The sequence below is a fragment of the Pinus tabuliformis genome, chromosome 6, assembly GCF_031772625.1.
Source record: "Pinus tabuliformis cultivar Carrire ecotype Pingquan chromosome 6, CPIR1, whole genome shotgun sequence".
NCBI lineage: Eukaryota > Viridiplantae > Streptophyta > Pinopsida > Pinales > Pinaceae > Pinus > Pinus tabuliformis.
Window position 1 is genome coordinate 835,810,360 of NC_142292.1, and position 15,866 is coordinate 835,826,225.

General features: G+C 36.2%; 1 protein-coding gene across 2 annotated transcripts in view; it reads left to right on the forward strand.

Annotated features, from left to right (window-relative positions):
* Window positions 1–2,441, forward strand: part of LOC149261458 (GroES-like zinc-binding alcohol dehydrogenase family protein) — a 151,879-nt gene extending 149,438 nt beyond the window's left edge. For both annotated transcript variants that reach the window (XM_089422286.1, XM_089422284.1), the window contains 3 exons: window positions 1,016–1,242; window positions 1,419–1,676; window positions 1,762–2,441. In XM_089422286.1, coding sequence (XP_089278412.1) covers window positions 1,018–1,242; window positions 1,419–1,676; window positions 1,762–2,076 — 798 coding nt within the window. In that variant the 5' untranslated portion in view covers window positions 1,016–1,017 and the 3' untranslated portion in view covers window positions 2,077–2,441. The remainder of the gene's footprint in view (window positions 1–1,015; window positions 1,243–1,418; window positions 1,677–1,761) is intronic.
* Window positions 2,442–15,866: the final 13,425 nt, after the last annotated feature.

Here is a 15,866-nt window from a genome sequence, read left to right on the forward strand (position 1 = left end):
GTTCCCCTCCACACATGGATCCACAGATTATAATCTTTGCACACCTACCCTTCAACTGCATATGTAAACATGACTCTTCAATGGGGATGGCATTACATCTTGCCAAACATGTCATATTCAGTGGAGGTTCACTTCTCAGTTTTCCATTGAGAAGTTCCAGCCAACCATTGAGCCCTAGAATCTATGCTGTCCTTTGCTGGACTGTGGACACCATCAGCCAAATTTGGGGATGGTTTCGTTTCAGTGGGGTAGAGGACATGGTTCATAAGTTGCTAGTGGTCTTAGACCATGTATAATATTTGTAAATTGTTGGGTATGTGTTATATTCTTTGCACTACTAGCTGCCGACGCTGTTATGTTGCGCTGGGCACAGTGGGGGCAGCAGCACTCTGTTTTTTTGTTTTTTGGGTGGACCCAAGGATGGTGGGCGGACACACCCATGTTTTGCACATGGTTTTACGAAAGATGGTTTTGCCCATGGTATTTTGACATTTTGTAGATCTGGTCAAGGGAATTATGGTTATGTTCGAATCCAGGGTTAATGGATTGGGGGTTCATAAATGCATCGGCATGTATATAATGTATTGCAACATTGAAAGGAATATAATGAAAATTCAATCTAGTTTTCCCGGTTTTGGGTTACAGAAGAAAAATCTGTCTATATTTTCTGTTCTCGCCATTGTATATGTTCTGTCTTTTAAGAATTTGCTTGAAGGTAATTTCTGTACAGGGTTGAAGCCTTCATAAATAACACTTTTCATATTAATTTTTTGAAATGTCATTTTGCTTAACTCATTGAGGACCTTTTCAAACTTAATCATTCTCCAAGTTTGTGGATTTAGAAATAAATAACACTATGAAGAGTTTCATCTCTACAGTTCCAGCATTTTTCTTGTCTTATGCTTCCATCATTAGTCCTCTTATGTTTTACTTGTATGCAACTATTTTTCTATTTCAGCATACAGTTCATTCACAGCAATTTTTTTAACACCACACCTGCTGTTTGATTTCACAGGAATGGAAGCAGTGGGAGTGGTAACTGCAGTAGGACCAGGATTAACAGGAAAACAAGTGGGGGATTTAGTTGCCTATGCAGGGAATCCTATGGGTTCATATGCTGAAGAGCAAATTCTTCCTGCAAATCAGGTTGTGCCATTTCCATCTACAATCGATCCTATTGTGGGTGCTGCAGTGATGTTGAAGGGTATGACTGTCCAGTATCTTCTTCGGAGTTGCTTCAAGGTATACGTTGTAATCACGTGTGCATTGATATTGTCAATTCACTTGCATAACATATAAAAGATTAATGAAAAAAATCCCACTGCCTTTGTATTTGAGCATTGTGTTGTTTTCTACGGTGCAAATGTTTATTGATTGAATTTGGAGAAAGAAAAAAAATTGAATTGTGGTAAATATAGGTAGAGCCTGGACATACAATTCTTGTGCATGCAGCAGCTGGGGGAGTGGGATCTTTGTTATGCCAATGGGGCAAAGCCCTTGGTGCAACTGTCATTGGCACTGTATCTAATGAGGAGAAGGCAGCACAAGCAGCTGAAGATGGATGCCATCATCAGATTATCTATACCAAGGAAAACTTTGTAGAACGTGTCAAAGAAATTACAAAGGGACAAGGAGTGCATGTTGTCTATGACTCTGTGGGCAAGGACACATTCCAGGTAGTTAGATACGAGATTTAAATTTTCATAGAAACATGCTTGTTTGTTTGTGAGGCTTTATAATATTGCAGATGTGGATTACCAGGGGTCCTTGGAGTGCTTGGCATCCAGAGGTTATATGGTGAGTTTGGGCCAATCATCAGGCATGGTAGATCCTTTTCCTATGTCAGTCCTTGCATCAAAGTCGTTATTTTTAACCCGACCTCACCTGATGCATTACACTGCAACTCGAGATGAGCTATTGAGATGTGCAGGGGAAGTATTTTCTGCTGTTGCAAATGGTGTCCTAAAAGTTCGTGTTACCAAGACATACCCTTTGTCAGAAGCTGCAAAGGCTCATGCTGATCTGGAAGCTAGGAAGACAACAGGTTCAATTGTTTTAATCCCGGACAATAGTTGATGCATGAAAATGAGGGACAACTGCCGATCGGTCGATGAATGAATGTAGTTGCTTGCATGACAAGTTGAGGCACCATACTATTTCTAGTTACTTTAAATTGCTTGAACATCAGTTTAATACTATGTATATAGTAAATACTACTAAATACACAGTTAAATGGTTCCATATCTTGTCATATTGTTAATGATATCTGTAATTAATTTATTGAGTCATTTTCATGTTGACAATTTGGAATAAAATCCTAAAACTAATTGCCTATGAGGATTTTATTAGTTATAGGCAAGCGACGAAATTATTTATGAAGAGATTTCGAGGTAACAAGCCTTATGTACCATATTGCAATTTGAAAAAATTGTGTTTTTGCATGTTTTGGGATTTTGTCGCCTTATAACAGAGATGGCTGAGACATTCTGATAGATTAATAAAATATTATAAATCTCCATACATGCTGCAGTAACGTCGTTTTTGAAGGATAATTCTAGGGAAACAAATCTTGATTTAGAAACAGCTGAATCTTTAAGACTCGAAACATGTTCTATGAATATTTGGCAAGTGTCTCTGGAAACTCGTTGTCGCTCTTATATAATGTATAACAAGATTGTCAATTCTTCTAAACAAATTATTTTTATTTTACAAGAGTCGAGCCAAAATTTGAAATTCAACCTACAAGTCTTTCTTTATAAATCGAAAAATGGCCAACAACTGCTTTGTTTGAGCTACTACAATAGGTTCTATAAAAATACATGTGTGTATGTAAACAAGTGTAACTGCCTGAATAATTTTGATAGCTGCTTGGAAGAATGGTGTACTGAAAACTTCTACTATTTAAACTCATGAAACGAATATTACTATGAAGTAGAATATGAAGTGTCTGAGGAAGTCCCTTGAATAATTAAAAGGGATAAATGAATGACAATGCTTGACTGAATAATTTTGTCCAATGAATGTTGATTAGTTGTGACTCATGCTTAAGAACTATTGTTTTATAGTGACCAGGACCTCAACTAACATTAAGGACTTTTCATACTGGGGGTATTTACTGGTGATATTGTAGAACATGTACGAGCCCCTTTAATGGAAAGATTAAGCTGCAAAAGCTGTATGTTGATCTAAAATTGCAGGAGTCTCTTGACAACTATGAAAGGAATTGAACCAGTAATGTATACCCGGTGAAAACATAAATATTCTCACATGCATGCATAACCATCGATTACAAAACAAAGAAATGGATTAAATCAACAATTAAACTGCAAATCCCTTCACATGCATACATCCGTGAAATCAAGGGACCTTTCACTAAGATTTTCATCGACACTAACCCCATTTACAAGAAGACCTGCAAATGACCCATGAGGGGCCAACACATTCTCAAGGAGACTTGAACTTTGTTGAGGAAATTAACAGTGCCTTACTTTCAGTAACTGAGCAAGCCCTTCTTCACAAAGTTGACATGTTTAGCGTGTCATTTTTACTTTGTTTTATGCATTTTTCTTTTTTATTTGTACTTTTTATTTCCTCATTCTTTGTCACCCATTTCTAATAATTTATTTGTTATTATATTTTCTCACACGTTATTGTAAACCCATCATTATTTCTTATTTATTTAGGTTAACATTCATCTTTTACCTTCACTTTATTTTATGGTTCCCAACATTTTCTCATCTTTTCTCATCTTGATTACTTACTCATGTCCTCAATAGGGGTTGAACATAATTGTCATCTGTGAGAACACAAATCTCTACCCTTGTTTCTAAAATGTCCCATTTTCTCAATTTATCCATTGCGGTTCCTAACATGTTTTATTTAAGAATTATGACATATCTTTCCTTTAGGTAATGTGTAGATGTTCTTCTTCTAATTATATTCTAACATTTTCTTATCTTTTGTAAGAGCAGGTGGATATGTGATCCTCTAGACAATCACGCAAGGCAAAATTCATAATTCAATCCCAAAATCATATAAAGACTATATATATGTTCAAACAAAACATCATCTATTATAAGCATATGATACACAATGTTATGGTTCAACATGCTTATTTCTCTAGAGAGAACATGCACATACATCCACACATTTCTAGTTCTTAGTAATGGCGTGGGTGTGCCTCTTCAAGGCCCACACCAAGTGTCATCCACACATTTCTAGTTCTTAGTAATGGCGTGGGTGCACCTCTTCAAGGCCCACACCAAGTGTCACTGCGTGACCGCAAGCCTATTAACACGTCCATATTACAACAATAGGAAAATCCTCGAGTCTAATCCTAGCTAATAAACTAAAGAAAAGTAAAATGTATATTGTTGACCCAAGAGGGATGTTATAATTTCACTTCCTTTGTTAGGAGGAATAAGGTGTTTCACTTTGTTAATGGTCCTCCTACTAACATAATGGTTTTTTGTAGGGTGTATATGCTTGCTTACTTCACATTTCCCTTCCATCTTTTGTGCGACCCATCTCCTCTTGGATGCATGTATTTGTGAACAATAAAGTTGGACATGTCACAAATTGTCTTGGAAATATTTTTGTTACCATAAAATCATCTATCCTATCCCTACTGTTCTTTCCCATGCAATATATGATGTCCTACTTTTACTTTATGGGAGCTATAGGGTGTTCAATTGTTCCTTTTTTTGATTTGTAAATTGCCGTGGATATTCCATTCGACGGTTCGTCACAACATATTTGATAAAATTATACTTAAAATTTTGAAATCTACACTATCAAGGCTTATTTCTTTTTAGATTTATGGATTTGTAAATTATTGTTTATTGCATATGTGTGCAAGTTATAATGATGCAGACAAATAGAAAACAACAAAATAAAACTCACAAACCATAATTGATACAAAATATATCCTGGGAAACCCTTTTAGGAGAACACCTAGCTGGAAGGTGAGGCTGCTTTGCTCTCTTTCTTTGAATACGAAATGACATCAAGTACAAAAAAGTAAGGCATGTGGTTTGTGGGCTACTACAATGCATACATTTTCTTTGTGTGCTCTTCTCCCAATCCCTAAATTATTCTATTCATCTATGGAACAAAATGTACTTGAAAAGAATGAAACCCCTTTTCCTCCTAGTGGCCTAGCTATAACACAACCCGATAGCCTACTAATGGTTAGGTTTGAATCTTTCAATTCTTAACTAGAGTTATAATATTGACTCTTCTAAAGTCTTTTTCATCATGATCACGTGGCTAACCCCTTTTACATGAGTAATGAGGGTTGATTTGACATCTTTTCAAATTATGGTAGTCAAAATAGGAAGGTCAATCTCTAAGTGGCATAACTTTTGCATATAGACTTCAATTGAGGTAATTTTTGCGTTGTTGGAAAGGTCTCTTTGTGTAGAATAGAAAAAATTGTGCATGCTAGAGTGGCAAAGTTTTATCCTCAAAAAATGTCATTTAATACCTCAAACTTCTCTTCAAAGGTTTTAGACCTCAATTTTCCACATTGGGTCTTATTGGTAAAAATGCTCTTGTGAGTTGATTCCTCCACTTTTTCCATTATAAAAGCATTGAAATGAATGATAGAAAATATAATGATCCAATTTGGATTGCACCTCCCAATTTTGGAAGGCTTTTGGTCCCAAAAAATGAGGTGAGTAAATTTTTCCTCCACCTTCTCTTGGGAAGTTGTAAACTATTATTTCAACTCAATTTTCTAAAGGTCATGTTGCCCTATCGTGTAGTTTTGGACTTCTTTTGCCAAATTGTATCCTCTGTCAACTCTGCCTGAGCATCTGCTGTCAAATCCTCTATAGAAGGTAGGACCAATTCCTCTTCTTGATCTAGCATGTAAGACTTATAGAGATTCATATTCTCTGCATTCACAACTGAGCAAATGAACATGCATGGGGGTTGTCGAGTCTATAGGCGTTATCTCCCACCTTTTCCAATATCTCAAAGGGACCATGTTCTAAAGCCTTGGTTTTCTTACAAGGACCATGTAGCCTCTCATTATTCAACTGTAACCATACTTTTTCTCCTACCTTGAATGATTTCTTTGTATCATGTTGACCATCCATAGCCTTATATTTTTCCTATGAATTTTGTAGTGTCTTTTGTAACTGTATATAGATTTACCTAATCTTTTTTTCAAATTTTTCTATCCTTAAGACATCCCTTGTATGATTCTCCCTCACTCCTTGCTTCCCATATGCAATATTCAAAAGTGGAGGTGGCAAATATCTAAAACAAGTTTCAATTGGAGACTTACTAGTAGAAGTGTGGACTATTATGTTATAAGGGTGTTGTATATACACCAAATTTTCATCTCAGGTCTTCAGATGTTTATGATTGTAACTCCTCACAAGTTGCCCCAAAGCCTTGTTACAAATTTTGCTTTCCCATTTGTCTGAGGATGGAATGTTGTAGACCTCTTTAACTTCATGTTTATCTTCTCCCACACTGTTGTCCAAAATGCACTGAGAAATCTTGTGTCCCTATTTGAAATGATGCTCCTCAATATCCAAAAGCGCACCCAGACTTGTTTAAAGAACAAGTTTGTTGCTTCTTGCCCACTGATAGTATTTTTTCAAGGCATTGAAACACATATCTTGTTGAACTGATCAAGTACCATAAACATGTAGTCATGCCCCTTCCTGGTTATTGGTTAGCCTCCCACAAAGTCCATGGAAATTCTTTCCCAAGGACAAGTGGGTATAGGTGAGGGTATAGGTGAGGGATGATATAGACCCTATTTCCTATTACTAGTCTCGTTGGTATGATAAAACATGCATCCTCTTTTGAACCTAGTTATCTGTTCTTGCATCTTGAGTCAATACACATCTCTAGACGTTGGCTACTGTTTTCCCTACATCGAAGTGCCTTGCAACCTTGGAGGTATGAGCCTCTCTAGCTACAATTTCTCACCTTTAGGGACACATAACTTATCTAGCATGTAGAGTAACCTATCTCGGAAATGGTAGTCAATGATGTTGTCACCATCATGCACATGACTTTGTCTTTGCAATTGTTGAAACACCTTCTTGATGTCCTCATCCTTTGAATATGCCCGTCTATATGCATCATGGGTGAATGACTCTATATGCATCAGAGTTCTCAAAGCTCCGATCTTTGATGTGGGCAGCCTTGAAAGCATGTCGACCAACTTGTGTGTGTTGTTGCCATTCTTATATTTGATCACTAAATGAAATCATTGTAGAAACTCTATCCACTTGTAATGCTTGGTCTGCTATAGCTTACTCTGGGTGTGCAAGTATTGTAGTGGATGGTGATTTGTGTGGATTGTTATCTCTTATCATCAGATGGTGTTTCCACTTCTTCACAGCTTGCACCAGGGCATAGAGTTTCTTTTGTAGGTAAGGTAGCTAAAAAATGCCCCATGAAATATTTTAGAATGGTAGCATACAAACCTTCTTCTCTACATCAAGACCGCTCCCATAGCATATCCACTCATATTTGTCTCTACCTCGAAGGGTTGTGAATTCGATAATGCCAGAACTAGTGTTTGAATGATCTTTTTTATCTCCTCATAGGCCCTCTGCTATGCCTTTTCCCACTAGAAACTCTTTCCACTAGTTGTTATGGCGTGGAATGGCACTGCTACTACTGAAAATGAAGCTATGAATTTTCTGAAGTACAGTGTTGCCCCAACGAAACTCCTGACCTAAAAAATGTTAGTAGGCATAGGGCATTCCATGATGGCCTCGATCTTGGCAAGATCTATCTCTGGTGCTCCTCCACCTATCACATACCCCAGATACATCAAAGACTTGTGCAAACTCACACTCCATGAGATTTTCTAGCAGCTGGTGCTTCTTTAATGTTTCCATCACCCGTGTAAAATGTGAGATGTGCTCCTCTTAGGTAACACTGTATACCAATATATCATTCAAATAGACAATAACAAATGAATCTATAAAATGGAACAATATCCCTTTCATTAGCCTCATAAACATAGCTGGTGATTACATAGGTCAAATGACATGACTAACCACTAATACAAACCTTCCCTGGTTTTGAAGGCAGTCTTCGAGGTATCTTCTTCTCTAACTTGAATTTGATGGTATCCAGACTTTGAGGCCAACTTGGTGAAGGATTTTACTTTCTGCAATTGATCCAACATATCATCTATTCTATTAAGAAGAGTACGTATTCTTGAGCATAATTTTGTTCAATGCCCTGTAATCTATATACATTCACGAAGTCCCATCCTTCTTTGGCACAATAATGATGGGTGATCCACATGGTGATGCATTTGGTCAAATGACACTCTGTTCCAGTAGTTGCTACAATTGTTTCTTCAACTCGCTTTTATAACAGATTCCCTGTATAACCCAATGTATGGAAATGTAGAGTCCAAAAATAGCTAGATCTCCTACTCCACTTCCCTCTTGGGTGGTAGCCCTTTAGGTTTCTAGAACACATCCTTGTATGCTTGTAGTAACTCTTCCAGTGGTTGTGTATGTTTTTTATTACTACCCTCTAGGGATGTCTTTGCTCTTATTAACTCTTTTACAAACTTATTTTCTCTTAAAAACAATGAAACATACTTCTTAAACTGATTAATTTATTGGCTTGGTTGGCACTTACTAGTGAAATTTTAGACTTGCCCTTGTGCACATTGATGGTAAAGGGTGTTCCATATTTTATGAGGCGGTACTGGATAACTCTCTTCATGAAGATTGCATCTTGCATACATATATATATATCGTGGAATCCAAACACCCCTCCACATACATCAAGGGGAACTACATTTAACTCTACTTCATCAATAAAATAATAATTGAGAGAAAATTTGATTTTGCACTATTCTGTTATCTTTATTGGTCCATCCTAATGGATATGGGATTGGATGATCACAAACTTCCAATCTCGATTTGTTGACTAGCTCTGTGACAATGAGATTTTCTTGTGATCCTGAGTTGAACAAAGCATCAAACTTGGTCTTTTTAACCTATATCTTTATATGGAAGAGTCTGGTCTTTTTGTTCTCTTCTTGTTGCTGAAGGGTATTCAGACATTAGAGAATTTTTAAGGTCTAAAATGGGTCTCCTAAAGAATATTATAAAATAACAGTGGAAATAATAAAATAAGCTTAGATTATCTCATCAAGTTTTGGAGGAAAAAAGAAAATTATTTTTTCAACTTATCTCCCTACATATTTTACTCAAATTTCGAGTGGGAGCACTCATTGGATGCAAAATTTAATTTCACATCTAAAGAGTACCCATGTTGCATACTTTTGATGGACCATTCTACACGAAAACTGTGAAATACATGAAAAACATGATTAAATTCCGCATCCAACAAGTGCTCCCACTCAAAATTTGAGTAAAATTGTAGGGAGATAAGTTGAAAAAGTCGTTTTTTCATTTTCATTTTCATTTTATTTTTATTTTTAACTTTTTCTACTTTGAAAATGGTGAATCATCCTCCATGGTTGACATCATCATATTGAATTATATTGGTTCTTATAAAGTTGATTTTTGTTGTATATTTATGTTTTGAGGACCATTTTTGACTTCAAAATTTCTCTAATGTTCACCTCCTTTTGCACTGATCTACATATGATATTTTCATCCATGACTGAATTGCTTTCAACCTGGTTACTCGAATTAGTGGCCATGATTTTTTTTTCTTATTATCTTTCTTTTTGTTCTTTGGGTTAAGCTTTAGATGCAACTTCTAACACTTCTCTGTATGACCATCAATGTTACAGTGGTTGCAGTGGTTGTTGGGATCTTTACATTGGTGCGCTGTGGCTATCATATTTTTATCTTTTCCCCTTTTCCACTTCTGCCCCTCCTTAAAAGCATCTTGGTGCTCCTTTTGCTTTGATCCACTTGATTTCTGTTTCTTCTAGCCTATGTTCTTTAGGTACTTTGCCTATACGCAAGCCTCGTCCACCAATTTGAGCTTGAACAACATCACTTGCTTCCATAGATAGATGTGTAGACCCCTCAGATGTTTGAGTACCTCTGGAACACCCAACATTATTGCCATCTTTCTGAACTTTGTGGTGTAATCTTGTACACTCTACCCTTGCTTCTTCCTAAAGTAGCACCACCAAACGCATTGCTCCTTTATATAACCGATAAGGTAAAACTGTGATATTATGAAGGTTTTGAAATCCTCTCATTAGAGGATTTCCCTCCAACCTCAAGGTCTTTGTATGAATTTCCCACCAAGTCAGGGTATCCCTCTAATTTCAACTACGCAAATGAAATCTTCTATTCATCCTCTATATGATGAACACTGAAATAAACCTCTAATTGCTACAACCAATGATTTAGGTTAATAATATTAATCTCACCTTGATACGACTTGATATCAACTCACTTCCATTTTGAACAAGGACCATGAATGGTTCATGACACTTGAATTGGGTTGATCTTTTTGGGGTTCTTCGGTCGACTCCTTTGTTTTTCCCCGATCTCTTGATCCCCCCTCTGATCAGACCTTTGTTTAGAACCCCCATCTTCTTCGAATAACCCCAACTTATTGGTGAGGGCCACCATGAGGTTCACATTACAGTTTATATCTGCAACTTGTGCTTTCCGCTGTGAAAACCTCTCGTCTGCGAGATCAGAAGGATTATTCACCATTCTATTCAGGAATTTAAATTAATATGAAAGAAAAATCAACATTCATTACATTATTTAAAAACCAATTTTAATGATTGAAAATTGAAAATTAATTATAATAATAAAATGAATTAGATGATATTTATTTTAATTTAAATAATTTAATATTGATTTACTAGTTTTTTTTGTCTGTCCTTTTATAAGCTCTGATTTAAATGGCAAGGGCTGCGCAAACATTGTCTCTATGAATTGCACAGTTGCTACTACCAAGGGTTGCACAGTGACTATCATTAAGAGTTGTGCAATTACTACCATTAAGCACCATGAAACCACTATGATAAGATCTTATGGAACCACAAATCATAAGATCTTCAGTAGATTCCAAAATTCAAGTGTAGGTGAAATTTTGGAGGGTGTTTGATGCAACATCAACAAAAGTGAAATGGTGATTTTAAAAAGTAATTATGATCATGTCAAAAGCCATTTTATGATATCTAAACAATTAGGCTTAATATTTTACAATAAAAAAGATACCTCTCCTCCCTTAAAGTCTACTGTTTCTTTTAATGTTTTACAAATATTCCATTTTTCCCTTAAAAAATTTATACAAATTTTCTTTAATCCAATCCAACCTCAAGTTAAATATATTTTTAAAGTTTTTTGCATTTAATTATTCAACTTTAAAATAAATATTTTTATTTTTCATCTTAAAAGAAAGAAAATATTAACATAAATAATTAGATAATAAATTATAAATATAATGTTAAAAAAAATAATAACAAATGATTTCATGAGACATTTAGGAAATGTAAAATAAATTGATAGAAATATTAATATATACAATGTTCCTAATATTTGCAACTTGTGCAAGTACTTTAATTTTAACCTAGTTTACTCGTCGTTATATATATATGTATACTTCTGGTTATATAAAAGTTCTTAATATCTTTTTGTGAAACACCTTAATCTTAACCTATTTTATTTATATAAACACTTTAATCTTAACTTATTTTACTCATTTCACTAAATTTGAATGTAGATTATTTATAAATAAAATTTACATATTTCATTAATTTAGCATATCTAAACTTTTGTTCATCATATATAACTATGAAAATGATTTTTGAATATCTAAACTTTTGTTCATCATACATAACCATGAAAATAATTTTTTATTTAATAACCCCGTTAAAAAACTAATTATATTTTAACTAAAAAATATAAAATAACCCTTTTTAAAAACTAATCATATTTTAACATTTTATGAAATTAATTATATTTTGACTTTTCAAAATTTGAATGGAGATTATTTATAATTAAAATTTTATTTATTTTATTAGAACTTAAATGTTTTAAGTGAAGTTTAAGAAATTTTCATCATATATAACCCAAAAAAAACAATATACATAATCTTATTTAAAATTTTTATCCAAAATTTAAGAAATTTTTATCATATATCTCCTCTATAATCTTATTTAAAAGTTTTATCCAAAATTTAAGAAATTTTTATCATATCTCTCCTCCATCACCTAGACAGATATATAATATATTTTTATATTATTTTTATAAATGGATGAAAAAGCATTTCAATCCTATTAGTAATAGATGGACTCTAACAGTTATTCATGGATTCCATGCATTCACTGTTCATGAACGATCAAAACAAATATTCCTCCACTGTACATGACATATGAGTCTCTAATGGCTTCGACCTTCCCTCGTGTTAATTTTGTTTACACGTATGACTTTGAGGTGTATGACTCTGCACCTTAGAGCAAAGCGACTGAAGGTTTTCAATAACACCACATAGAAGACCAACCTGATCTCTGAAAATAGAAGACCAACCTGATCTCTAGCAAATAAGGAAAAAAATACCATATTTAGACCATCTTCACATCTCCACTGTCAATCAAGAAGCGTCTGGGTGAAAATAGCAGCATCAGACATGGACATTCTGTCAAAGTCATCGCACATCATCAAATGAATTACGAGTACACGGTGAAATAAAAAGCTCTAGATTATAACCTGGAGTGGTAAAATCCATAGCAACTATCATGTTACATAAATATAAGGAACTTGTTGTTAACCAGCTCTTCTGTAGTAACATTGGTAATACAAATTCTTTATTTTACTTGGAATTACTTTCCTTGCATTAATATCGACCCGGTTCAGCCATAAGGGAAATCCTTGTTTCTTCTCGGAAGTATGCCTTCAAGGCCGATCAGACAATACCTGCGACCTCTGCAAATAACTTTCGCGCTGAAACTGCTGCTGATGTTAAGAATATCAAGTTTGGTCAACCCGAGTCGAGAAGCTAAATCGAAAACGCCGCAAGTAGTGGTGACAACACCAGGGTAGATGCCAAAGCGCGAGACACCATTGATCTCGAATCTCGACTACGCCCTGGTCCAACTTTATCCTTCAAATTTCTAATAAAACAAAAACAAAATATGGCAGTGCGGGTTCAAAAATTCAAAATTTCAATTTGAATGCTTACTATGAACTCTGTGCGCAATTATAAAATTCAAAAACCGCAACAAATCCACACAGCGCATGCTAGAGTTTCATTGCACTGATGGCGGGTGCCATCACGCCCGTACATCTCATTTGCAGCATATAACATGGTTTGGTTATATGTATGGTGAATGGGCGCTATTGGGTGCATTAAAATCCCGATAGCAAGCCCGATATTTGTTGCCAATTATCTGGGAAATACCCTGGTCGGTATCAGTGAGTTTTGTGGTAGGGATCCTTCTGAGAAAAGCCACTTTTCATGGGTTGATGCTCAGTGGAAAGGCCTGGGGGGTTCATGGAATTTCGGGCCCTCTGAGCTAACCCTTAAACTGTGGGCTGTAGATTTCGACCTAGCTCGCGAATCCTTTCCCTCTCATAAAGTTTGGGCCATCTTACGAGGGCTCTCTCTCTGTTTTCGGTCTGAGGATATCCTTCGTACGATTGGGGGGAAATTGGAAGATTAATCAGGTTAGAGCCCACCTTCGACACCAAAAAAGCGACTGCCATTGCCTCTGGATACAAGTTGGAATCGACTTTAGGGTTGTGCTTTTGGATGAGCTAGAGATTCACCTTGTGTTGTCTTTGGGAAAAATGAACGATTACTGGCGGATTCCTTTCAGTTGTTACTATTATGAAGTGACCAAACATTTATAGGCTCAGTGCCAAAATTTTGGCCTCCACGCCAAAATTTTCAGAAAATCATGGCACAAAAAATAATTTTCGGCACCCTTGTGCTCGAAAGGTTCAGATTCTTTCACCTGCAATTGGTTCCACTAGCATTTCAACTTTGCTCTGGGGTGGGCCACCAATGTCAACCCCCTTCTCTCTTTTCTCCCTACGCTTGTCTCTTTTCTCTCTTTTCCTCTTGTCGCGTCCCCCTCCAAAAAAACTCTTTGTCATGTCCTTATTTTGGCGGTACTTTTCCAACAGCACGAGGAGTGCGGCATCACCATCCGTTTTCTTTTTAACAATATTCACAAGTGTGGATTATATTTACTTTTTATATTTAGTTTATTTTTCAACTTTCTAAGTATTATCTTTCGTTAACATAGTGGAAACATACATACATCATTCATCGTCATCATTATTATCATTTTCAACATAAGTGTCCAGCGGATATAAATCAGGAGGAGCAACTCCCTGCAATATGAGTTTGCTCGAATAATAATGATAATATCAGTTTTTACATATAAACTTACAATGGAGAGGAACCCCAGATTCCAACTTTCAAATCTGCAAATTTACACTTCGCCCTGCACCACCGTGCAGCGTTGCCTTTTCACCAAGCAAAGGTGCCCACGGGCAACCTCCACCGTTTCACTGTTTACTTCGTTGTTCGAGCCGTGCCCATCGTTCGACAACCTTCGTGCAGTGCTGCCCGGTCGTGTCGCCCACCTAGTGCACCCCCGGAGCTTGTCCGCACTGTAAGGCTCTATCCTAGGGTCTTCTAACAGATCTATTTTCTCTGGAAATTAAATACAATAAGAGACAATAATTTACTTTCTTACAAGACATTTAAACAATGAAAATTTACCATTTACATTCTAATCCTCACAATCTATAGTGAACATTTCATTTCAATAATTTACATGAGTAACTTATGCATAGAGGAATACCTGTACCGGTGGTTGGAGATGCCCTTGAGCTGCTGCTCCTGCTGAAACGCTCCTCTTGACTACCGACTGGATTTACCTCCCAGCCAACTAAGAAATAATTCCTAGCTCAGGAAACCTCCATAGGTTCCCTAGCTCTCCGAACCCAAGTCCAATCAGATGTAGTGTGTCCAAAATGAATAATCCAGACCAAGATAAACAATATTTCCCTCCTCTCAACTAACCCAAAAAACCTCCACAGGTTTCCTAGGTCTCCAAAAATCACAACCAACCTAAAATCATAAGCAAAACCCAACATCCCCCTTTCTCCCTTTCTCCTTCCCGTTTTATGCCTTTCCTCTCATTAATGTTATTAACTTCTCTTCCATTCTTACAGTTGACTTCTCTTTTCCTAAGTAAATCTGAGAGTACATTTGGGAATGTGAGATGAGTATATATATTGATAATTAGTTGGAGAGCACCATGTCTTCTCCCAAGTAAATGTAAGAGTACATTTGGAAATGTGAGATGAATATATATATATATTGGTAATTAAATGGGGAGGACCATGTCTTCTCCCAAGTAAATCTGAGAGTACATTTGGGAATGTGAGATGAATATATATATTGGTAATTAGTTGGGGAGGACCATGTCTTCTCCTAAGTAAATGTGAGAGTACATGTGGGAATGTGAGATGAATATTTAAATTGGAATAATGGTAAGAGAATATATCTTATCCAAGTTTAATTTTGAGAAGACAAGTTGGAAATTTGCTTAATAGCAATAATAAATTTTACCTTTGTAAATAAAATTTACAGTGTTCTCAATGACAGTATTCACCAATATTTCTCAATATTTTTAGGTAATGTAAACATTAATAAAATTTGCATGATAAGATTAAGTGGGGCATTACACGCACCGTCGCACCCAACTTCCCGTTCAACTGTTCAACTCATCACACCATTCACCGTCGCACCAGACGCTCCACCGTTCACCAGCTCGACGTGTCCGTGTCACCTGACTCGCGGGTCGCTCAACTCGCCCTTGGGCGCGCCCAACTGCTCGTCGTTCACACCGCCCAACTCTCCAACGTGTGGTTGCCCCGACTCGTCGTGCCAACCACTGCCCGTGGTCT